The following is a 24,347-nucleotide window of genomic DNA, read 5'->3' as shown; positions in this document are numbered from 1 at the left end:
TTTAAACGATTTTAAAATTCAAGAGATCGCGTTAGAGATAATTTCATTCTTTCTGTCTTTTTTTTAGGGGACAAGGGAACAGGGACAATTTTTCAGTAGTTTTCGGATTAACAGGGAACGTAAAACACGAAATATACTTTTGGTTTCTTTTATTTTGAGTGTATTTGTACATTGCGTTATTTAATATCACTATTAACATCTAAAAAGTAAGTATTTGAGAAAAACTCTTGCTTTAATTAACAAAATATAATACGTATCAGTTTGTAAAATCACATTTTAATCGATCAAAAAGTTTGGTTTAGTTAACTTATCTAACATTTTATTTGCTTAACGTTACTTAGGCGCAGATCCGTAATTAATACTGATTTAAATTATTGAAGCAGGTGAACTTGGACTTTGTGGTTCTTTCGAACTGTCTTTATCTAGCAAAACTTCGCACTCTTCGCCGTCTTCGTTCGGCGTCGTACTGATAGACCTCAACAGATTAACTTTTAATCTGAAAAAAATTAGATGGAAAAAATTCACTCGTTTTACTTATTCATAACCACCTGTTCAGTCTCTCTTCATCTCGTTTCTTCTTCAGTTCACTGAATTCGTCTTTCTCAGACGATGAACTGCCAATACTGACATTATCGGTGGTGTCTTTATAGTCGTCTTGCGTCACGGGGGCAGACGTGGACAACGGAAAAGGATCATAAACGGTCCTAAAAGTTTTGAAATTTTTTTAAAATAGCGAATGAAAAATATGCTACCTTGTCCGAGTGTTGAGAGAGTTGGGAACACTGATGGGTTCCGAGTGCGGCGGCGGCCCGAACACCCCCAGAACACTAGGTCGGCTTTCTTTGGCTGATTTCTGCGACGTTATCGTCGTCTGCTCGTCCACCTCTTCGATAACTTCCGTGGCAAACTTCTTCGAAGTCGTGGGATTTTTAACATTGACTTGCGTCAACTCCTGACTTTCCTCCGGCTTGGGCTTATCTTCCTTGCTCAAAAACCGCTTCAACATGCTAGTGACCGACCCAGCGCGTGAAATGGGCCTCGAGTCAGGCACAGAATTGCCCATACCCATCGAAGTTTGCGAATTACCACGTCCCGGCTTTGCCGAGAACGTGATCGCTCCACTGTTCATCATATCGCCCGAAAGCTCGTCGATTTTCAGGGAAGAAGGACCGATTAAATCGGACTCGACGTTCGGGTGCACTTGGATATTGGCCGTCGAGGGCAGCGGGTGGCTTTCGCGAGTCGAGGACGCCGTGTAGGGGAGTTGTTGCGGGAAAACTTCGTCCCAGTACTGATCACGGACCAGTTCTGGATGGTCGTGGTGCATTTCATCGACTATTAAATACGAGACTTGCAAGTTTCGGTCCACCATCCAGTTGATTTCGAAGTCGTCGTCGTCGTCCCCGAAGGGGTTGATCAACGATTCGGCCACTTTGAGCCACCCGACGTAGAAAAAAAATTGCAAAGTTGTAAAAACGGGGAAATATAAGTCGAATTTGTACTCGTTTCCCTCGACCCACTGTTGGCCCATTAAAGTCGTGAGGAAATAACTGTAAACGGCCAAAGTGACGACCTGGAACGATAAATCGTACCGACTGTTCCTTCAAATTATTGAAACGTACTTGGGTGTAGACTAGAGGCACACTTATCATGTCGTAACTTAGTAAAAGTCCGCACTGTCCTCGAAATTTGTTCAACTCGTCGAGCATCGTTTTGACGGCAAAATCGTCCCGAATACGGCCCTCTTTGCGCGCCCTTGTCACTATACTGGCCGCCCACATTATCGGCAACCTTCGTTTAAATTTGTACAATTTTATTTTACATCGTGAAGTTTCAATATTGATAAAAAATAATAATAAATAATAATAAAATAATTGATTTTTTATTCTACTTTAATAAAAATCAATTTTTATGAGTTTTTTGAGTCTCTAAAAGCGTAAAATGCCTTGTAAAAATTAGGCAAAAAAATGAGTAAAAAACACGTTGGCGGAGCTAAAAAAATTACCAGTGTTTGGAATAGTTGGGGAATTTTTTGTTCATGTCGGCGATGATGTCCTTCTCGCTCTGGTGCAGCAGTCCGGCTTCTATAAAATGGTCCAAAGTCGGGAACCGTTTTTTGACTCGTGGTGATATCATAGCGAACATCATGGTAACACACAGGCACACATAACGCATGATCGTGCGTCTCATCACACGCCCTCGCTCATCCTGTCCGTGGACGGTAGCACTGACAAAAACGGCCAAAGGATCAGGGAATGGTATGGCGGTGTATTGGTTCCACCAACGTGTCATCACTACAGATACATAGAAACCCAACACAAAAGACAACGGGATCAGATTGCTGTATTCTTTGCAATAGCGGACCACGTTTTCGAAAATCTCTTTGCCCTGATCGTCTAACAGAAAGCGGTACATGAAATTGAAGCTGTAATAGACCAATAGGAAAACGATCAGGTCCAGCCAGACCAGCTTGTAAATACTGCCTTTCCATCTGAAATGCAAACACAAGCATGTATTTTTCAATTACATGGAGTTTATTTTAATTTTGACCAAATAAATTTTAAACAATTAACAGTGATGCAAATTTTAATTACCTAAAACCTCGTATACTTTTATCCTTTTTTAATGAATTAACTCAGATGGTACAAGAAAAAACTCTGTTACTACAAAAAGCTACATTTTTTTATTAATTAAGGAAGGTATTTTTGTGTAAAAAAGTCTTACAAACGACACATTAGCATTGTTAGTCACCTGATAACAAAAATTTGTTAATTACGATACTTTGCAATTTTACAAAAAAAAAATTTTAAAGGAATGTTATCTTAAGTTGACAGTATAATAAAGAGTTATTCAGATCAACAACTAAATGACTAATAAAATTAATAAATAAAAATATATATAAATATATAAAAAATAATAAATAAAAATATTATAAAAAGTTGCTGGAAAACTAAAAAAAACTCATTTTAAAAGTTCATCATTTTCTCAATTGTCAATATAACTGACATTCAAAATTCAAAATTATTAAAGCCGATTGTGTAACCTTTTAAAAGGCTGTTAAAATTTATCATTTAAATAAAAAATCTAGTAATTTTATTGGCTTCTGCTATAATAACAGTTTTATTACAGAATAAGCTGCATTATCAAGTAATTTTTGATGCGTTAACAGAATGCTCAATTCACTTCTACAAAAAAAAAACGGAAGCGGAAATCCTTGATGCTAATAAGAAACAGCAAATTATTGAAGTAGAATTAACTGAACCCAATGGGCTGGAATAATGGTCAATTGTAAAGAAAAAACACTGTTAGTGCTATAAAATTTTGATCATGTCATCAAGTTATTACAGCATGAAAGCCAAAGCACACAAAAGCAGTAATCCGATAAAAATAGCTCCTGTATTTACCTTCTTAATAATTTGAGAAAGCAACCCAATCCTCGACAAGTTGCCACTTCGGCTGTGTATGTGACAGTCATGATTGCAACTCGAATCAATCGATTTGAATGCAATTTAATGCAGACAAATAAGTAATAATGACTGTCACCTGACCAACAACATAATAATTACAACAAACTAAATGATATATGCAAACATGTGATGTTTGCTATAGGGAGTTGTCAAAATTTACAAAAAACATGATTCACTCTGACATGCTTCCTAACACCTCTAAAAAAAGATTCAAATTCACACAAAAAACTCAACCTGTCACAAAAAAAGATAGGTTAGGGGCGATTCACGCATGCGCAATTTTTTTGATTTGACAATTTGAAAAAATTCAAAACGGATTTTCAAATTGACATCGATTTTTTATTGCATTATGAATCTAGGGTAACAACACTATACACTTGTATTTTAATGCTTGTGTTATGCGTCTTTAACAAGCCCATTTTGTCGACAATAACCTCAAATTTAGCTTTTGACATTGTCATCTGACAATTTGGAACTACTGTCAAGACATAAAAACTATTTTTTTTTCAATAAATTTTAATACTTATTTTAGTTGATTTAGATGCACTTATGTAGGAAAATAATAAAATTTCCCACACAATTTCCGTTTTTCTTGTAACCGCAAATTTTTGTTTTAAATATAAGATTATCAAAATCACAAAAAATGCTCTTTTGATGACCTTTCCTTGCACTAAAAATAATTACAACATCTTTACCACAAATACTAAGGAGAAACGGTAATGTTGTAAGCCGCCATAACCTCAAACCTACGCCCAAGTAAAAGTGAAAACTAATACAATTGAGTCCAATTTAAAAGATACTTTAATCCTAGTTCAATAAACTACTGATAAGAGAAGTCATTTAACGCAGCCACATCTACACCATTTGATAAACCGTGCGGTAAAGTAGGTGGCCGATAAGTTCCCAAAATGCGGCTAATTATCCTGGAGTCTTCGAGTTCAGTCGCAGAATGGGCCGCCAAATACGTAATGAAGCGAATAAACGACTTCAAGCCGGAACCCGACCGCTATTTCGTTCTAGGACTACCTACAGGTAACTTTCCTTTATCTGAACCCACTCGACTAACTGATGATTAGGGAGCACTCCATATGGAATGTACCAGAAGCTGATCGAATTTTACAAAGCCGGGAAGGTCTCTTTCAAATACGTGAAAACGTTCAACATGGATGAATACGTAAACTTGCCCCGAGACCACCCCGAAAGCTACCACTACTACATGTGGAACAACTTTTTCAAACACATAGACATTGACCCCCAAAATGCGCACATCCTGGACGGGAACGCTCCTGATCTGGTCGAGGAGTGCAACAATTATGAGAAAAAGATTACTGAGGCGGGAGGTGTGGAATTATTCATTGGGGGAATTGGTCCCGATGGCCACATTGCGTTTAATGAGCCAGGGTCGTCACTTGTGTCTCGTACAAGGGTTAAGACTCTAGCTCAGGACACACTAGAGGCCAACGCGCGCTTCTTCGACAATGATATCAGCAAAGTGCCTAAGCAAGCCCTAACTGTGGGGGTTGGGACTGTGATGGATGCGAAAGAAGTTGTCCAAATCCAAAGTTTTTGCCTATTTTATTTCCGTGATTTTAGGTCATGATTTTGATCACTGGAACGCATAAGGCGTTCGCGTTGTACAAGGCCATTGAAGAGGGGGTTAACCACATGTGGACGGTTTCAGCCTTCCAACAGCATCCCCACACTTTGATGATTTGTGATGAGGACGCTACTTTAGAACTGAGAGTCAAAACTGTTAAGTACTTTAAGGTACGTGCGATGGTCAAGCTAAAACTGTTTTTAAACTAACATTGGCCAGTTGGTGTCGGGTTTATTGTTGTTTTTTAACACACGTGTTGTTTATAACATTTGTCTTTAAATACAGGCCCTGAGCAATGTGCATCATAAGCTTATTGAAGGGGATGTCTCTCTTGACAAAATGAGGACAATCCATTAACTTGGATTTTTCTCTAAATAAGAGGCCTCAAGGTAATTTTTTATACACATTCTAAAACATTTTGAATGTTTTCATTTAAATAAGAAACCAAGCTAACGTAACAGTTGACTATTAAATTTATTCCAATGAAAAAATTTGTTCCAGAGCTTGTCAACAGTACATAATCAACTGGTGGAAGGATGATAAAACGCTATTTTATATTAGTACTAATACATTTGCATTTTATATAATAAATGCATATGTTTTTGCTATTATTTTACGAAATAAAGAACAATAAAAATAAAAATAATTTAAAAATAAAATACTAATTTACATTTAAAAGCCCATCCAATTTCTCCCAGTTTTTCCAATTTTTTTATTAGTTATTACAAAAATGCACCCTCGATAGTTAGAGAGGCTCGTGAGTCAGTGGTGTATTTTTGAATTTTTTCGCAACCAAAAATACTAATAGGTAACACTTACCTACATAATGAGTTGATAAATAATAAATTGAATCAAAATTTGTAAAACTAGGTGCGTATTTTTCATCGCTTGAAATATTCAGGTGTACACCAAAATGTTAATTAAAACCAGTCCTGTTGACTGTTTTGCGCTGAAATGCGTCAATCCTGCACCAATTATAGCTGTTAAAAGTCACAAGATTTGTGAGAAAATTTCCTCTCACAGGTCATCAGATCGATCTGACATAATTCGATAATGCTGCTCTTCCTCAAAGTGTTAATGTTTTTGTTGCAAGTGTTGACAAACGTCGATCGTCAGTAACTGTACCAATAAAAAGGTCAATCAATTTTTTACCCTTCAAATATCACATTCGTGCGCAAACGATTATAAAATAAAAAAACTGTTACAATAAGTATACAGGGTGAGTGTAGGACACGTATCTAGGGAGGTCTAATAATATCGGCTATCTCCAAGGTTAGATAAACGTAAATATTGTTGATTTTTAAAGCGACCACATGTACTTATTTGCGTCATTTAGCAGAAAAATACCGAAGAAGCGCGTTATGCAATTGCTCGTTTCAGTTAGAAAAAAATAACTCAAAGTGTTGAAAATTTGGGACACAAACTAAATATTTTTATACTGATATGTAAAATACGGAAATAAAAACGTCAAAAACCGATAAATTTTGATTATTTATAGCGTTTGTACGTAAACATCGATGCAAAATGTGAGTTAAGTGTCACGAAGAGGTCTGAGGAGGTCATAACGTCATTATATTAAGGGTCACTGGTTTATACATGGTCAGCGGTAACAATGAGGACCGTACTAAGGTATTTTTAGGGGTTTTTTTGTCTGCAAAGGTACGCAGTCCACGGCGAGAACAATGGTCTTATCAGTGAATCATTACTTGAGATAATGTCGGTTTTATCTGATTCTGGTCAAGGGGCACTCCAAACTGCATGTGTGGCGATAATATTTTTCCACAATCATTATAAGTAAAAATATCCCGAGAATAGAAATACAAAATTAACTAAGACAACAATCATTTTAAACCCACTAACAAATTATCAAAAAAAAAACTGTAAAAAAGTGTAGAATCAAACTCAGAAATTTTAAGAATACGCTCCTGCCTTCTGATGCAAATGCTTATTATTACATAAAATAAAAAACCACAATTAATGAATTGAGATATTAATTTTTTGCAGCTTGTGGAGCAATGTTAGGAAAATTATCCGATTATATCAGTAATAAAAATTTCCGAAATCCGTTACTAAAAAAATAAATATTAATTATTACATAATTAATGAAAAAAATGTAAACATAGCAGATTGATGTTTTAATACATTTGCAGAAGATTGCTCGGTCATGCTGGTGACAGCTTCATTATTAATTATTATCTCAGATATTGCTTATTAGGGGCAACTGCATCCAGTTCTCCTAATTGGGCCCCAGTTGCCACCCCGAGATAAGCTGATAATAATAGTTGCCACTTTCAAGGACTTTCACTTTCAATAAGATGAATTAAAGTTTTTGTTTAAAATAAATTAAATCAAGACATTAATTTGGACTGAAATTGTGTAGTGATTTTATCACTTCGCTGAGAATTTGTCAGTTTTTTTTGCAATATTTGTATATTTTTATTTAACGCAAAAAATTATCTTTGTTTGTTTAATTAAGAAACTAGACAAAAAAATCTATAAATCATCTTGACAAAAAACGATATCAAAATCTATGTCACTCCAATTCCTCTAAAAACAAAAATATAGTAATTAACGACACATTTATTTTTAACTCAGAAATTCTTTAAAAATAAAACAATAAACTCGAACAAAATAGATTCGGTTTTTGCGATTTTTTTTAAATAATACGGGAAACAAAGAAGCATTCCTCGTAAACAAGTTAGTTCTTAGTCAAAACAATTCTTAAATTTGGCACAATTGTATAATATTGAGACCACAATAAATTAATCCACTTGGAAATTTAATTAGAAATATAATTTTATCTGCAAAAATTAATCTTATTTCATGTTCTGGTTGTCTGAAGGACGGCAGAAAGTCAAAAACTCGAGTACAAAGTACAGTTGATTGACATCATGTGGACGTAATTTGCAGAAATTAAATTAAATTGAGCAAAACAGAGATTTCTCGAGAGATTTTCTTAAGATGTGGACGATTTTTTTAATCGAGCGAGTACCTAAATACGTGAGTCATTAAGCCGATAATTATTTGCTCGGAACCGGAACAAATTGTTTTAATTATTTTGTAATTTCCTAATAATTACAACTTGCAGGAGAATTAATAATAGCTTAAAAGCATATTATTTATTTTTGCGTGATTGTCCAACGTCCACACAATTGTGTGTGTACATTTTTAAGTGGAAACATTCACTGTTATCGTTATAATATTCTGATTGTGAATTAATTGTGGTTTAGTTCTGAAATTTCCTTAGATGAAACCAAAAATAAGTACTAATTCTAGTAGTAGGTTATCTATTACAAAATGAGTACTTAAAGTCTATTTATCAGTATTTCTTATTAGTGCTTCATTTTTTCTCTTCGTATTTTTCTTATAATTAAATTAATGAATTCATAGATATTAAGTCACAACCTGAAAAAAATGATGCTTCAATGTTTTGCGAAAAAAAATTGTAAAAGAAGTTTATTCGTCTTGTAGCTCACTTTAAAATGTAGTAATTTTATAATTCGCTATTAACTTGACCTTTTCCACGTAAATGGCAACTTAATACGAATTAATTAGTAATTATTATTAGTGTTCAATTGCTGTATACTTTGCAAAAATTAAACGCGAATTAGAATTTAAACGAATGAATAACTGTAGTGTTTGTATTTTATAATTTTTTGTGGAAAAGAAAACATCACCATGGCCCTTTATTTGCTAAGGGCACAAAATACCCCAGCTCCGGATCTGCTCATCTGAGTAATTTCTACGAGATAAGTCTTCCCGACAAACAGTTGTGTTCGTTATTTACCAATTATAGAATTAAGGACCGCAAAATGATGATGAGTAAACCACATAAAGATTAGTAAAAAAACTACCCGGATGGAAATATTCTGTTGCTTTGTCAAGCATGTGATTGTTGGAACAAAATCCAGAGAAATAAAGGAAAAATACATAATTTGAATAACGAGTTAATTAATGAAATTCCTTTGAAAAATCGCAGATAAGTATCAAAACTTTCGAGACAAATAGTCTGGCAAAACAACACAGCAGACGAAGACGCAGTTAGTGTGGAAATTAAATAAACACAACACCCTCACATGATTATCAAATATAAAAACTTTTCCTTCCTAACGCATGAACTCTAATTAGGGGTCACAGCTGTTAATCTCTAAAATGCAATTGTGAAGCGTTTGCTAATAGTTATTTTTTGTATTATTGCCCTTGGCCCAAAATGCTCCATTTCCACACACCATTCATTGCTATCCTCGATAGTAAACAACTTCCGCCAATCATCCAATAAAAATCGATTCGCCCATTCGAGTTCATTCATCTCCGGCCAACCCCCGAATTAGCCAATCGATAAGCAGCAAATTACTCGAATTTCCAGCAGGTTCCCTACGATTTTCATTGAGTACCACACCACTTGTCCCAGCCAATGGCACGCAGCCGCTTGACGTCACGTCCCCACCATCCGGTACCACGTTATCGAGTTTATTATTATCCGCAGATTCTCGAGAAAATTTCATTGCTCTCTTAGTTGTAGGACAAGTGCACACACGTTAGAAGACAGTGACAAAGCGCGTGATAACGAATTAGTGAGATTTTTATGTGATATATTGTGATAGAACAATGAATCTTTCGTTCGCTGGCTGCGGCTTCCTGGGCATTTACCACGTCGGAGTGGCTTGCTGCTTCCGCAAGTATGCCCCCCATCTGCTCCTCAACAAAATCTCGGGGGCCTCGGCCGGGGCCATCGCCGCCTGCTGCCTCCTCCTGGACCTGCCACTAGGTGAGCGACCAAGTCCTTGATTGTGGCCACACGTGCTGTTTATCGCCGCCAGTTCCTCCAATTCTCATACGCAGTTCGATAACAAACAATAATATTGTTTCAGCAAGCGCGATAATCCGATAAACATGTCGTACAAAAATTGCGAGTATTAATAACCCAAACGTAAAACCATTTTTACTCCGATTCTGGAAACAAATCGGTGTCAATAATATTTGTTCGATTTATCTCCCCGTAATCGTTAAATATAAATATGAATCAGCTTTGAGAAATCTATTGTTTGTTACGTTATGTAGAAAAAAAGTTATTGAACCGCGATTACGGTGTGTGTTTAAGCCAGGCGTGTGAAAATAAACAATTCCAGGTGAAACGACCAGTGATATCCTTCGGGTGGCCACAGAGGCCCGGAGACGGTCTCTGGGCCCCTTCAACCCGTCCTTCAACATACACAGCCTTTTGCTGGAAGGATTAGAGAAGTTCCTTCCCGACGACGCTCATATCCGTGTCAGTGGGAAGCTCCACATTTCGTTGACACGTGTCCACGACGGCAAAAACGTAATCGTTTCGCAGTTCGACAGTCGGGAGGAACTCATCCAGGCGCTCCTGGCCACAGCCTTCATCCCGATTTTTTCCGGGATTATCCCACCCAAGTTCAAAGGAGTGCGCTATATGGACGGGGGGTACAGCGATAATTTGCCGACTTTGGACGAAAACACAATTACTGTCAGCCCCTTCTGTGGGGAGAGTGATATCTGTCCCAGAGATGATAGCTCGCAGTTGTTTCATGTAGGTTTTGCAAAATTGCCAGTGGCGTAGTTACAGTTTGTCGATTTTTAGATTAACATAGCTAATACTAGTATAGAGCTGTCGAAGCACAATATTTATAGGATTATGCGGATTTTGTTCCCGCCTAATCCGGAAGTCTTGTCAAATATGTGCAAGCAGGGGTTCGATGACGCGCTCCGATTCTTGCACAGGAACAATCTGATTAATTGCACGAGGTGTCTGGCTGTTCAGTCGACGTTTGTCGTTTCGGACACTTTGGAGGAGAACTTGGAGTACGACCCCCAATGCAAGGAGTGCAAGCAACACAGACAGGTGGGTTCGATTGACCTCTTGGTAGGTGGTTACAGCATTATCAAATTAACGGACGTAATTATTCCGCTTAGCAATTAGCGATCATTTGAGATAAGTCTTGAGCAATTGGCCAGACTAAATAAGAAAAAATTCCTTGCGATTATTTCGTCTAGTGTTGATAGGGTTTTTTTGCAGGAAGCGCTTGTCTCAAACATGCCCGACACCGTCTTGAGCATCTTCCAAGAGGCGATTGATTCAGCCAACAACGGTCTGCTTAATTGGGTATTCAAACACCGGGGAATGAAACTGTTATCCGTTCTAAGTCTTCCATACACACTGCCTGCAGATATGATGTACGCCACATTTACCAAGTGAGTGTCCAATGCGTCCATAAACCCTAACCCTTCACCTGCATGACCGACTAACACTTACAGATTGGGCGTGATCCCGGCAGTTAAAAAGGCCCCCATGGTAATTTCCCGAACTGTAACCGATTTTAATTTTATGAGTGCCGTTGGTAGCCATTTCGAAACCCGGTCTTTCCGTTTTCGTAATTTACGAACCCCAGCGATTGAAACTAACGTCCTAATGCCCTGTTCTGCATGCTCTCATTTAAATAACGAAAGGAGGTGATTACTAATGTTGTTACGGACGTCCTGTCTTTATTTTTGTTCTTTATAAAATTTTAACGTTGAAATGTTTGAAGGTTGATGGCTGCGGCTCCACAAGTGGGCAACACGGTCTGGGACGTTAGTAAATATTTCATGGACCAGCTCTCACACCTGCTCAATAAAGTCAACAAGAAGCGGGAACAAATCAGTGCGAAAATAATTTGCCAATTGGCCGTAACCGAATACGGAGGAAGTGAGTTATTTCGAGTTGCGCTAAACTTTGATTAATTTTTCCACTTTTTAGGAGATGTCGAAGCTTGTCAGGACGCGCTGTCCACTAAAAATAAAATGAACTTGAACTTTACTCTCAATTTAGATGATAGGTGAGTGTTTTTCAAGTGCGCGCAATTATAAAGTCTAAAGTCCGGTGCCAAACAATGAACTTTTTTTTTTAATTGTAGTGATCTACCTTTGACTCAAAGTCCGGGCCGCAAGTTCGCAACGACTAAAATACTCCAACGGAAGCCTAGTCTGACAATAAACCGGACCGATACCGGAGATGACGACACTTTCGAGCACATTTTGCAAGTAACGTCGCACCATGAAACCATAATGGCTTACTATTATTTGGACGAAAATAATAAAGTTAAAGTCACGGAGATTTTCGACGTTACGGAAAGCGACTCCCCCATCGTGCAATCCTCCCATGAGAAGGAGTTCAACAAGAGTTTGGAGTTTGACGATGATTGGGATGAGTCTACTTGGACCACCACTCACGCTCTCGATGATCGTAAGTCGTGGAATGGGCAAAAGGAGACAAGTTAAAGGGGTTTTTTTCACAGAAATGTATCTAGACGAGAGGAGGAAGAGTTTGGCCGAAATGTCCGAGTATTCGCTTGAAGATCTTCTGGATAAGGACACCTCGAACTTGTTTTCGGACCCGGAAAGCGAGTGGACTGGCACTTACAGGATTGAAGAGCCGGAAGATGAGGATGAGATGCCCACAGCTGATCTGAGACCGGAATCAGACCAACCGAGTTATTTAAGGACCACCACGATACCCTCTTTCACATTCCACGAAGAGTCATAAGTTAAAAATCGTCATTTTGGTGTAACCAAAATTGTGATATTGTATAAAAAAAGATATTTATTAAGTATTATATGACCACATTATGGCTATTTATGATAACTTATGATAGTTTTTAGTTGTATAAAAATTATAAAGTATTGTTATTAGTTCAAATTATCTTTTATATTGTTCGCAATAAAAACGGTTGTACTAACATCTGTGTTTGTTTACCCCGGCTTATCCTATGACCCAAGAATTGCAACAACGACCAAAAAGCACGCCGATTAGCATTTCTAGTAAAACAAAGTCATCAAACAAACACATAAAAACTATAAAAGCTTTGATGTTGCCGATGCAAACAACTCCTTTGTACCACATCTTAACTGTCCTTCAGTTTTGCGTTCGACTTTATTTTTCGGTCATTTTGAATAAATAGTATCAAATTTTTTTAATGAAAAACTAAAAATGCTTCCGTTGCGAGAGCCGTTGCTCGAAGCAGCTTGGGTTTTTTTGGCATTTTGATGCTTAAAGATTTTTCTTCCGTCTCATAAGTAGTTTTTGAAAAAAAACGCCAAAATCATGTTAAAATTTGCACTTTTTTACGCTTATCAACTACCAATTACGGCAAAACTGTTAGAGCTAGCAAAAAATCTTAACAAGTGCCATTAGAACAGGCTTATAAAAAAAGAAAATATATAATTACTACATTATTCAATTTCTTTTTAAATTTTAATCCCCTTAACGTAGGCAACTATTTATACTTTAATAACTGTTTTTAGTTACATTTGGTTCCCTCAGCTGGTTATTTAGTAACCTCCACGAGTGGTTTGTTGTGATTAGGGGAACTCTTCATTCCTTTAATATTTTTTAGATAACAAATGTAATTGAAATCGTCACTTTAAGTACAAAAATGTCTTCGATTTTGCTCTCCCTTCCGGAAATTTTCACGTCGTACAAAAACTGGGTGAGCCAAAACCCCCAATTTGCCAGTGACTGTGAGACTTCAGCAAAGTGGATTTCGTATTTTATTGCCGGTAATTCCCACCAACTCGTTAATCAATTAATTACCTGGACTTTCAGGTAAAATCAACAGTTCTCACGTCTTATCCGAGCTGGTGTACTGTTTATCAAATCTCCTGGTTTTGTTAAATGACCGGATAATAAACAACGTCAGGCAGATAGAATTGCCAAGTTCTGGGGACACTTTAAAATTATGGTTAACGGTGGTGGAATATTGCGAGGTTTTGTTTGAATTATCGGCCCAGAAAATCTGGGGTAGTGTGGGAAAGTGGCTAGTTGTTGTGGGAGTGCAAGTTTTCAAGTAGGTGCTGACTGGCAGCCATTAATACGTTTTCAATTGTTTTTGACAGGTGTGTAGCACGGTTAATTCTTGTTTACAATCATAAGGAAAATATAATACAGACACCTCCTATTCCATATCTGGACAGAGGAAAGATACCAAAAGATGGTACAAACTGTAGTTCTGTCAGAGACATAGCTCAGGCGCAGCTGAGTTCTGTTAGTTTCACTCTTAAGGAGTCAGGTCGAGTGATTCGAAAAATTGACGCTTCGCCCCCTATTAGTTTAAGGACGTGGAAGCCTCTAAAGGCGCAAGAGACGTGTGATAATGAACAGACAATTGAACAGGCTTTAGCTGAGAGGCAGCTCATTGCCGAAACGATTTACATTGTTAAGCCCATGGCCCACTTGGCCTCGGTGGCCTGCTTTGGGAGCAGTTCATGGAAGCCATGGGTTATATCGCTAGCTATGGACATAACTAGGTAAAACAACTGGTTTAACTTTAATAAAAAATGATCGTGTTCTTGCAGTCTTCAATTGTATAAATCCTGCAAAGGGACAAAAAGCAACTACTTGACCCCTAAACAAAGATTACAGTTATCCAAAAGGACAATTATTTTAGTTATGTATCTGCTGAGATCACCGTTTTATGATAAGTACAGTAAAGATAAGGTAAATGCGTTGCTAATTTCGTTGGGTCGAAATGTGCCTCTGGCGAAGTTAATTTGCCAACCGTTGGCACAGTATTTGCCCTTCTGGCAAAGCAACTATTTCTACATGTGGTCCACTTAAGGACGTGGTGATAAGTCTAAGTTCCGGGTTATTAAATTCAGATGGTATATTTTTACAGTGCTTGGCTGGTGTTTTATAATAAAATTGAGAAAACAAATATTCTGTTTTTATGAGATGTCCTTACACTCCTTCCATAAAAAACATAAATAACCATATAATAACATTGTTCCATTTTTCTTAAAAAAATGGAAAAAATCGTGACAATAGGATTTTTTTTTGACTGTTTTTGACGTTGACATTTTTGTCATATTATTTTTTCAACTTTTGAAATGTTCTCAATAAACCGCAACTCCTACCTACATACACGAAGCAGTTCTGTAAATCCCCGAATTATAAACCGATGCGTTGACTTGGGTATTTTATTTTACTACACTTCAGCCGATATCACAATAACTTGCAGCGAGAAGTCAACCCACCCTTCATGACTCCTCTTACTTCGAACCCCCCTTTTACCGCCTGACTTCCGAACAGCCCGATATTCCCTGCGAATTTGTTGACCCGACCAGAAGACAAGTCGCATTCGGAAAATGGGCTTTACCCAAACTTGTATTTTTACAACTCACTAACACGAAAAATTTCACTTTTTGCTAAACCTAGAGACGCGAATTGCACGACGAAGACGAATTAGTCGTAATTCAGGCACTTCGCAGCATTAGCGACTTGGTACACGACCCGGAAAAGGCCTTCGAAGCTATTAGGCTCCGCATTCCGGATAGGTTTAACAATGATAAAAATTGTAGTAATAATAGGAACAATTTTGACTAGATTGTGTGACAAACTCCTTGATCCTCTGCCTCCCGTGCGTGAAAACGCAGCTTTGATTCTCGCCATCTTGGCCGAATTGGCCGATGGAAAAGACGCGATTTTACGAAATGATTCAATTTTGGAAAATTTATACTTATGTCTAGGTGATGGACAAATGTCGGTGCGGCTTAAAATCGCTTCGTGTTTCAAAAATATTGCCACGCTTTGGACCAGTAACTAGAATTTTACGTAAGTGTCCCTGAACTACAAAAGAATTTTCAGCCGCCGATGTTTTGGTTGATTACGGACTCATACAAACTCTTCTGGAAATAATCGATAAAGAAGAAGACCTCGATATTGTCCTAATCCACTTAGAAACACTCCAATATTTAATGTACGAATGCGGCAAATGTGTGGCTTTGAAAAATCAAGGTTTCCGAATTTTCGTAAGTATTAAAAATCGAATTTTTGTTATTTTTTAAAAAGAGCAAATATCTGGATCATGAATCACCGGCGATCGTTTGCAAAGCGCTTGACTGCCTTTCGATTTTAACCTCGACAAAGAAAGGCAAAAAGCTCGCTCTTGAGAAGAAACTATTGAAAACATTAAACCGACTATTACATTACGGGGTTCGTAATTTTTTTCCAAAAGTTTTGTATTAATATCGATTGTAGGACGTTGATATATGCACAAGTGCGGCTTCTGTCGTCATGTTCTGCACTGTTAAGACACGAGCAAAACATGCAGCGGCCGAAATTAAGCCTCTCCCCAAACGTTTGGTCAAACTCGCCACAAATCCGCTAAATAGCACTTTGCAAATGTTTTGCTTGAAGGTGAGTAAAATAATTATTTACACTGTGAAACAATCAAGCTCAGGCCTTGACAAATATGTGTGAACATCCCGACGTCAGGAAAGAAGTGCGTGAGAAATATTACGACGATCTGGCGAATTTACAAGTCGGGAGTAACGAAGTCTACAGAAAGATTCTTCTGCAAATAGTCGGTTGGGTGCCACACAAATGGACCATGTAATGAATAAAAAAATAAATAAATTCTTGTGTGATACAGATATCTGTTTACTCGAAATACTGGGGTCCAATTATCGTGTTTACAAGTGCATCAGGTGATAAGTTTTCCGATAAGCTCGTGTTTGCATATCCACAGCAAACAAAACATTTTTTCCACAAAAATCAATATTACAATAAGATGTTATCAATTGTAGTAGCTATTTTTGGATAAAGTAAGCAGAGCGTTTGTAAAAAAATAAAAAGGAGTTTTTTGAACGATTTACTCAACGAAATCGACGTGGGGCCATCGGGGTGTCTATTTATAGTATATTTACAAGCACGTGTCTTGTTAAAAATCGCAAATAATCTTCTCGGTCTGCACAGCAGGAAGTGATAACGTGCAGCTTTAATTTTTCGATTCATTTAAGCAATAAAGTGTTTAATGATAAAACAAAAAAGCTGAGCATGCGTGTGCTCGTCCGCATTTATATTTTACTGTAGCGAGTCCTGCTAGTATTTTATCGTCTGCCCGACTTGTAAACAAGCACCGGGGCAAAACAGCTGATTTTGACAGTGGTATTATTAGGATGCACTCGAATTTTTTTAAATGAACACAGCACTTCCATTGTAAAAAGTGAATCGCAGTTTCATTCATAAAAGTTTGATTTAATTAGTTTCCACCTCGTAAAAAATGAACGCCGTTGCACAAGTGGTAAGTCGAACAATAAAAAAAAAAAATGCGGGTTTTGTGCGGTCTTTGTCCGAAATTCGCAATTTTAATTTTCGTTGCGTTTCGAAAATAAATTTATTTCAGCGGAACCGGGTTATTAATAGGCGGTTTATATTTGTAAATAATCAATAGGACCATAATTTCAGTCATTGATTGACACGAGCCGGGCACTCAACTGTATTAACTATTTCGTAAAAAATATTTTTATGTTAATCGATTGGAAATACTAACACTGCCTTGGAAGGTTTTACGGTCGATAAATTAGATTAGATACTTCACCTCAGGAAAAATAATAGTTTTTGTTACCACGTGTTATTAAGAAACTGAAATTATCAGATTTTTGACCTTGCTAGGCTTGAACTTGTACGATATCGCTAATTATAGTGATTAATTATTACGGACACGCATTTTTGTGGTATGTATGATCAATGTGGAAATTTTTCCAGGTGCAAATACCAAACCGTAAGCTGAATTTTTGTTTACAACAGCCAATCAGATAATTAAGTGACTAAAAAATAAACGGCTTGAACTATGATTTATCTGTTTGGCGACGAAAACAAGTTCATATCGCGTGCTTTGTGTGATATTGAGACGTTGCATTAATTGCAGTCACTTAGCATTCACGCTTGTTGAAGTTTTCGCTTAATTTGTTTTTTATTTTAATAAATGTTTGCGTTTCTGGTCTGTGGTCCCTAGTTGACAATTTGTTCTAATGATGCCTTATTATATTAAATAACAGTGTAAAGGTTGCTTGTGTTATCATTATGCAATAATTTAATATTTCCCCAGTTAATAATACATTCATTACTCATTTTCAACAAAAACTGAAAGAATTAATTTCGTAAAAATGTGGACAACTCGCGTATATTTCGTCAGCTCTTTGACCTTTCAAATTTTGGGTTCAAGTGAACTTATTATCATGTAAAAATTGTATTGAAAATTATTCTTCTCTCTTCTTCGTGAGAACATAATTTGGTTTCAAAAAATTAAAAGATGTTTTTGTTTTTTTCTTACTATTTAAAAAATAGAGCATCAAGTTTTAACTACAGTTGAATAGTTCAAAAGTCAATACATGTGACAAAATTAGTTGCGAAAATTCTCGCCCTGACCTTAAAAATGCGTTACGCAGTTTATTGTGTTTGCTCTTTGTGACTCAATATTATCATTGTTATCCTTAAACTGGACTTGTGTACTTACTTTTTGCAGGTGAAGAGTGTGGGTCCCAAACTGGTTCCATTTTTCAAGACTGTTACCATTTACTTTGTAGTTTTTTTGCCGTACAATCTGCCCTCAGTTTTATCAACGATATTAAAATGTTTACCAATTTTAAGTTTAATGCTTTTTGTTTTACTCCATGGCATGAGCTTGGGTGATGAGTAAGTAGCGAAGTCCACTGGTGACCTGCTCTAATTCCCGCCCTAGATACAAATACTCACGAAGAATTCTAGTCGGATTAATTTTCTGTTGTTTGGGAGATGCGTTTTTAATCTGGCCTGGATATTTCGAAGCTGGGATGTTAGCATTTGCCATCGGGCACATTAATTACATTCTAGCGTTCGGTTTTAAGCCTCTTAATTTAACCTTAGGTGCATGTTTATACGCAATTAGTGTAATGGGTATGTTAATGGTTTTATTGCGAACTTTCCCCGATTGTTCCAATTGTAGGTATAGCATATTTAATGTCAGGTTTACACGGTATTCTAGTTCCTGGTGTAATTATTTACACATTTATCTTGACCACGATGATGTGGAGGGCCATTGCTCGAGTCCAGTTTTTTGAGGTAAAATTGTGAAACTAAATGAATTTTTTTTTCGAGTGATTTTTTCAGGATTTGTGGACTTGGAGCAAGTTATGTTCGTGTGTTGGTGGAATTCTTTTCGTTCTCTCCGACCTTATACTGGGTCTAGATCGGTTCAAATTCTCAGTTGATTATTCACAGGTAATTCAATTAACATTTATTTGTGGAAAATTAATTATTTTTTAGGCCCTTGTCATGTCCACCTATTATGCAGCTCAGCTAGGTATTGCGTTAAGTGTGGTAGATGCCAAATCTCAACGTAAAGTAGAATAAGTAGTCAATGTCTAGTATAAATACTACACTGGTTATGTTTGTGTTCAGGCTTTGACAGTCTTCCGTGCAAAACAATTTATTATGCAGAGGTTGGATTTTTTGTGCACGTAATAACAGCATGTAAATGAATTTCTGCCCGCTTGTGATAATTACGCGTTCGTAGCAAGACTTAAAAAAACAGTTTCCTATACTTTGTAATTCCAACCTACCCATATTTTTGCAAAAATTGGTTGGATTTAAATTAATTTAAAACGATTTCTGCCGTACTATTTTTTTGGGTTCAGAAAACCCTTGATTTTGTATCTCGTTTCGTCTCCTAAGCTATATTGTTTGACTGGGAAAAGAGGTCCGAAGATGAGTATTAGGTAAGGTAAAGCCCACCAAATAAAGCTCACTTTTTAGTCTTCCTTTAATTTTATTTCATCAATAGGCTGCACACAGTGTCTGTGATTTTAAATATAGTATAACCTTGTTTTTAGATGTTGAATAAAAAGTATGTAACATAATACTTAATATACAAAATAAAATATAAATATGTAACACTTGTACTTCACCCAACACGGTAGGTATACAAGTTTGCAAAATAGCCGAGAAAATTTCCTAATCTAGTTACGTGTAAACGATGAAGGGCCTTTTTAAGGTACTGGTTTTGACGTTTAGCTACCGCCCAATTAATACTTGATTTTATTCTGTCGCCCTTATTCATCACATGATACAATGTAAGTACGCGATCATTTTTTGAAATCTTGCTCTTTCACTCCGTCGTATTGAGATTGTTCTTATCTAGAAAAATATGCTTTACCAACTTGGCCATAGCCGAACTACAAGTAATAAAACTGAAAACAAAATTGTACTAAGACTAGATTCACACTGTAGTAGTAACAAAATCTGTGAAACTTACTGGTAGAGCATATTACAAAACTGAAGTGATGTTATTAACACGAAAACACGACTTTTTATACTTAATAAGGTAACTAGAGCCTAATTAAAATATGTGAAACATCAAGGTATCAGAAACTTGGTTCTGAACCAGGTCTTACTGAGTATTGCGAACACTGTGAACCCCTTGAGATACAATTGTAGTCTTTGGGCACTGGAGAATTACCTTTTTCCAAAAGCACTCCCGCCTCCATTTCGTTCATTTCCTGCGAATTGTTCGAACTGTTGCTGGAATTGCCGCGCTGACGGACCATATACGGGGTGTTATTGGGCGAGGGCGTCTCACGTCCCTAGAACACAACAACGGTTGGCTAACTGACGCCTGGAACCGCAAACGCACCCCACAAACAAGTCAACATGTAACAAGAAGTTAAAATACAATTAGTTGTTTGGGAGATGCTTCAGTGTTAGTGCCACCAATAAAACAAGTTAGGTAAAATAGTTTTATTAAAACAATCACAGATTTTTTCGCATTAATCACACAGTGGATCACAGCTGTTAGCAAAAACCAAAATTTAATACCCAAGCCGCATTATTTTTTTACTCTCACTTTCAAGAGGCTTCTCTCCAACTAAGAAAAAATCAATTATTTTACGGTTGTTTTAATGTGCGCACTTTCGATTTTTCGGTCGTAACTTACTTGTTTCGATGGACCGCAGCATGTGTTTTGCACGCAGTCGTCACTGTCTGTGGTTTTGGGACAATCAAGAACACAATCTTCGGTTTGGTCAGTATCTGTGATTTCCGGAGCTTGGTAATCAATGAACTCTGGTTGGATTGTCGTCGAGTGGATGCCTTCGTTGTGGAAGAATTCTTTGACTTTTTCCGCGATTTTCATGTATTCGGATAAATTACGGCACCTGGCATTTACATTAAGAGAGGGTTAATTAACCAGAAAACCTTACTTAATGTGGGCTGAAGCTATGATTCGGTCTCCGGCCAATTGCCAGACGTGAAACTCGTGCACTCCTACGACTCCGTCGACTTTCGCCAGTAACCTCCGCTGGATTGCGTCGACTTGAATATGCGTCGGGACAGTTTGTAGTAAAATTAAAGCCGAGTCTCGCAACAAAGGCCATACAGAGTTCATTATTAACAATACCAGCAGTATGCTCAAAGCTGGGTCGATGTAATTCCTGTATTTCCACGACGACAGCCAGAAGACAACTGCTGATATAATTACGATAACTGAGCCTAAAGCGTCGGACAACACGTGGAGGAAAACCCCCCTCATGTTCATCTGTCCGGGGCTTGAGTGCCCATGATGGGAGGATTTCTCCGGCGGAGGACTGGGATAACTTTCGTCGTTTTCGTTATCGTCAGTCATGGCTAGTTGTGTTAGGCGGTTTCGACTATGGGCCAAACGACCATGGGAATGACCATGGCTACTACCATGCTCTAAAACTCGCCCATAAATAACAACCAAACGAAATCGTCCCCATACCATGAAACAACAGCAGTCCTATACAATTAACAAACAGACCCAACGCACCCACAATGACCAACAATTGTGGGTCGTGAATCGCTTCGCTCTCGATGAACCGTTTGCAAGCTTCCACTGTAATGGAAAAACAAAGAGCTACGAGGAAGACGGCGTTGACTAAAGCACCAAGGACTTCAGCTCTGGCCCAACCGAACGTGTTTTTCGACCACTTCTTCGGAGACATCTGGAATTTTCCGAGTTGGGAAAATCGTACGCTTTTCATTTGCTTTACCTTGACTGAGACAAAGGCCACCATCAAGGCGGCCACGTCGCTTAGCATGTGGAAACTGTCCGCGACCAAAGCCATCGAATTTGTTATGTAACCTACGACTATTTCGACGAAGAAGAAGGACGTCGTCAGCCCCAACATCGAGAGCAGACGACACTTTTTTCCGGCCCATTTTGGCATTGTGATCTTTAACAACAAAAAAATTAAAAGCTATGCATTATGTAATCGCCGCTATTTTCACGAACCTTTTTCTGCCTTAATTGGTTGTTAAATGTGACTGATAACAGTTTGTTAACACAAAGGGAATTAGTCAAGTGTTCAAAGAATCCACGTATGAATAAAATATTTCAATTGTTTATTTGCCATTGTATTAGGCGTAATTAATTAGTTGAACTATCGCGTTTTTTGATAAATTTGAGTTATTCCAGACTTTAGTCATTTTTTCAGACAATGCCCATACAAAACAAACAATTTAATTCGGTGATAATGAATTTTTTTATTTAGTGTTTGCCCCGAATAAACAGTATTTGACGACAAAGGAATTGTGCAATTTTCACAATCTGGTTGAAACTGAAAACTACTTGTCAGTCGGTTGATTATTTTTTGGACATCAATAACCGCAAAACCATCACTGAACCGTCCGATAAAAGCACGACCACTTCCTTTAAACTTGTGTTTACTGACTTGTTTATGTCGTTAGTTTGAAACTAAACACACTCATTATTTTTCTAATCGACCGCTTAATCCGTTATTTACAAGTGTGGGCAATTAAATACTAGCACAAAACACTATATTTTGCGCTCAAAAATTTAGACGTGATTATGCTTTCACTTGAACTCGGCACATATTCTTTCCAGATTGTTGTTCCGATATGAAGAAAGCATAAAACCAAACAAAACGTTTAGAAAAATGAGATAATTGGGTGTTTGACCTGCTTATTGATTAAGTTTGCATCACGAAACGCTCGGATCTTTTGTCTCTGATTTCTACTTTGGAATACTTCGCTCCTGCACATAAATTTTACTATTAGATAAAATACTGATACGAATAGTTTGAGATAACGATAACATGAAATAGGTAGCAACTGACACAAGACAACCATATTTCTAGCATTGACCGCGTTGTATTTGCATTTAAATCGATTATAACAGCAAGGTGATTTAACAGATTCTACAACGTCGAACATCCTAGAAATCGAGTAATGTAATATTTAAATTCCTGCTGCATTATTCATACACTATACTGATAATTTTGCAAGGTTGCTGCAATATTTCTTATGTAAATACAATCGAAGTGATGAATTTTTACCACAAAAAAATTTTTCGCTACAAACGCAATTTACAACGTGGTTCACCTTCGAAAAAATCACTACGAAGTTCGTGCTATCAAAAATAATAATATTTAACAAAGGAATGTTCGCTTATTGCAAGATGAGTAATTCTTGGAATGAATTATTAAGTACCCACCACACTTCGGGTGGTAATAGTAAACAAAGGAGAAAGTTACATTTAAAGATTACAACGCTTTATGCAAAAACTTTCTTTGAGGAAATATTATCTAATAAAAAGTCCTCACTTCTAATAACTACAAGCAATTAAATCATTTCCAATCACGTACAAATTCTTGCTGAAGGCTCATTATAACCGGTTAAGTTGTGGTCATAAATCACCTGCGGTTAATCCGTACTTTTTTAGAGATTTTCGTGATGACACGGCGTTTTCAAATTTGAAACAGTTCAGGAAACTGGGGGCAAATGCAAGTTTAGTGACATTAGGAATAACTGTACAAAAATAAATGCGGCTGTTGGTTCCAGTAATAAATTGTGTTGTTGGGGGTGCAGTAGTTTATTAGTCATTGTTTCTTGGCTTTGGAGTTTACGAAATGTTTACAATCGATAGCAAAGTGGGTTATTGATAAGCTTTTTGTACGTAACTGTTAACAAAGCAGTACCTACACAGAAAAATTCTCACCTGTTTTTTGTTAAAACTGTCTCACTTGTGTCACCATATTACTGAAATAAGAAGCATGGGTCAGTTTTTGTAGATTTTTACAGTCTCCTGTGTAAGCACTTGTAAACACGATATCACAGCATATTTGCCTAAACTTGGAGGGTTTTTGTTAAAACGAAATAAGACATTAATTAGACGCCTAACTGAAAACACTGTAGTGGTTAATGGAAAAGCTGAGCTTCTTGTTAATTATTTAATACATAAGCGTACGTCATACAATTTGACAGAAGGAAGGACACTTCACTACCATAGAATCACCACAACTGAAGAACTGACAGACAATAGACCACTGTAACATTTCAGCCAATGAACGGACGAGTTTCTAATGACGTCAAGAGAAAAATCGTCAACACAAACATAAATAAGCAACAAATAAACAAAAAAAATTCACAAAACGGTAATTTTTTTGTCCTAGACACGAAAAAGCCACGAGGCAGTCGATAATCGCCTTGTAGA

The 24,347-nt window shown here is 37.1% G+C and overlaps 6 protein-coding genes across 15 annotated transcripts; 4 read left to right on the top strand and 2 right to left on the bottom strand.

The window, feature by feature from the left end:
• Window positions 1-132: 132 nt before the first annotated feature.
• LOC659453 (bestrophin-2) lies at window positions 133-5,995 on the bottom strand. Of its 3 annotated transcripts, none has more exons than XM_064358894.1 (6): window positions 5,884-5,995; window positions 2,006-2,491; window positions 1,623-1,791; window positions 753-1,573; window positions 549-704; window positions 133-496 (listed from the first exon to the last, which is right to left on the bottom strand). In XM_064358894.1, the coding sequence occupies exons 2-6, from the start codon at window positions 2,413-2,415 to the stop codon at window positions 367-369; spliced, it is 1,686 nt and encodes a 561-aa protein (XP_064214964.1). In that variant the 5' UTR covers window positions 2,416-2,491; window positions 5,884-5,995; the 3' UTR covers window positions 133-366. The 3 variants fall into 3 exon arrangements, with proteins under 3 accessions (XP_064214964.1, XP_064214965.1, XP_008191800.1); XM_064358895.1 differs by lacking the exon at window positions 5,884-5,995 and adding an exon at window positions 4,163-4,274; XM_008193578.3 differs by lacking the exon at window positions 5,884-5,995 and adding an exon at window positions 3,405-4,015.
• Window positions 4,359-5,723, top strand: Oscillin (oscillin). Of its 2 annotated transcripts, XM_008193574.3 has the most exons (5): window positions 4,359-4,499; window positions 4,544-5,013; window positions 5,061-5,234; window positions 5,350-5,453; window positions 5,566-5,723. In XM_008193574.3, the coding sequence occupies exons 1-4, from the start codon at window positions 4,376-4,378 to the stop codon at window positions 5,419-5,421; spliced, it is 840 nt and encodes a 279-aa protein (XP_008191796.1). In that variant the 5' UTR covers window positions 4,359-4,375; the 3' UTR covers window positions 5,422-5,453; window positions 5,566-5,723. The 2 variants fall into 2 exon arrangements, with proteins under 2 accessions (XP_008191796.1, XP_008191798.1); XM_008193576.3 differs by lacking the exon at window positions 5,350-5,453.
• Window positions 5,996-9,515: 3,520 nt separating the features above from the next.
• LOC659311 (brummer) lies at window positions 9,516-12,800 on the top strand. Of its 2 annotated transcripts, XM_008193573.3 has the most exons (9): window positions 9,516-9,832; window positions 10,194-10,615; window positions 10,667-10,927; window positions 11,102-11,277; window positions 11,341-11,535; window positions 11,613-11,770; window positions 11,822-11,900; window positions 11,979-12,307; window positions 12,360-12,800. In XM_008193573.3, the coding sequence occupies exons 1-9, from the start codon at window positions 9,673-9,675 to the stop codon at window positions 12,605-12,607; spliced, it is 2,028 nt and encodes a 675-aa protein (XP_008191795.1). In that variant the 5' UTR covers window positions 9,516-9,672; the 3' UTR covers window positions 12,608-12,800. The 2 variants fall into 2 exon arrangements, with proteins under 2 accessions (XP_008191795.1, XP_970721.2); XM_965628.5 differs by lacking the exon at window positions 11,341-11,535 and having other exon boundaries at window positions 9,526-9,832.
• A 582-nt stretch (window positions 12,801-13,382) lies between these two features.
• Pex16 (Peroxin 16) lies at window positions 13,383-14,774 on the top strand. The gene is made up of 4 exons (XM_965562.5): window positions 13,383-13,620; window positions 13,667-13,907; window positions 13,957-14,367; window positions 14,416-14,774. Exons 1-4 carry the CDS (start codon window positions 13,497-13,499, stop codon window positions 14,675-14,677), a joined length of 1,038 nt encoding a protein of 345 aa, XP_970655.1. The 5' UTR covers window positions 13,383-13,496; the 3' UTR covers window positions 14,678-14,774.
• Window positions 14,775-14,878: 104 nt separating this feature from the next.
• On the top strand, window positions 14,879-19,635 carry LOC659165 (uncharacterized protein). The gene is made up of 12 exons (XM_008193570.3): window positions 14,879-15,031; window positions 15,078-15,223; window positions 15,275-15,393; window positions 15,443-15,654; window positions 15,704-15,867; window positions 15,908-16,051; window positions 16,097-16,255; window positions 18,366-18,535; window positions 18,582-18,775; window positions 18,825-18,940; window positions 18,989-19,099; window positions 19,145-19,635. Exons 1-12 carry the CDS (start codon window positions 14,947-14,949, stop codon window positions 19,229-19,231), a joined length of 1,707 nt encoding a protein of 568 aa, XP_008191792.1. The 5' UTR covers window positions 14,879-14,946; the 3' UTR covers window positions 19,232-19,635.
• ZnT63C (Zinc transporter 63C) lies at window positions 19,627-24,326 on the bottom strand. 6 transcript variants are annotated; one of them, XM_015979203.2, is made up of 8 exons: window positions 23,853-24,326; window positions 21,886-22,068; window positions 21,615-21,837; window positions 21,076-21,568; window positions 20,811-21,030; window positions 20,721-20,741; window positions 20,337-20,460; window positions 19,627-20,014 (listed from the first exon to the last, which is right to left on the bottom strand). In XM_015979203.2, exons 2-8 carry the CDS (start codon window positions 22,060-22,062, stop codon window positions 19,986-19,988), a joined length of 1,287 nt encoding a protein of 428 aa, XP_015834689.1. In that variant the 5' UTR covers window positions 22,063-22,068; window positions 23,853-24,326; the 3' UTR covers window positions 19,627-19,985. The 6 variants fall into 6 exon arrangements, with proteins under 6 accessions (XP_015834689.1, XP_015834687.1, XP_970510.2 ...); XM_015979201.2 differs by having other exon boundaries at window positions 19,627-20,460; XM_965417.5 differs by lacking the exon at window positions 20,721-20,741.
• Between the last annotated feature and the right edge of the window lie 21 nt (window positions 24,327-24,347).

Source organism: Tribolium castaneum, chromosome 9, assembly GCF_031307605.1.
Source record: "Tribolium castaneum strain GA2 chromosome 9, icTriCast1.1, whole genome shotgun sequence".
In the NCBI taxonomy this organism is placed as follows: domain Eukaryota; kingdom Metazoa; phylum Arthropoda; class Insecta; order Coleoptera; family Tenebrionidae; genus Tribolium; species Tribolium castaneum.
This window is presented reverse-complemented; position numbering and strand designations above follow the sequence as displayed.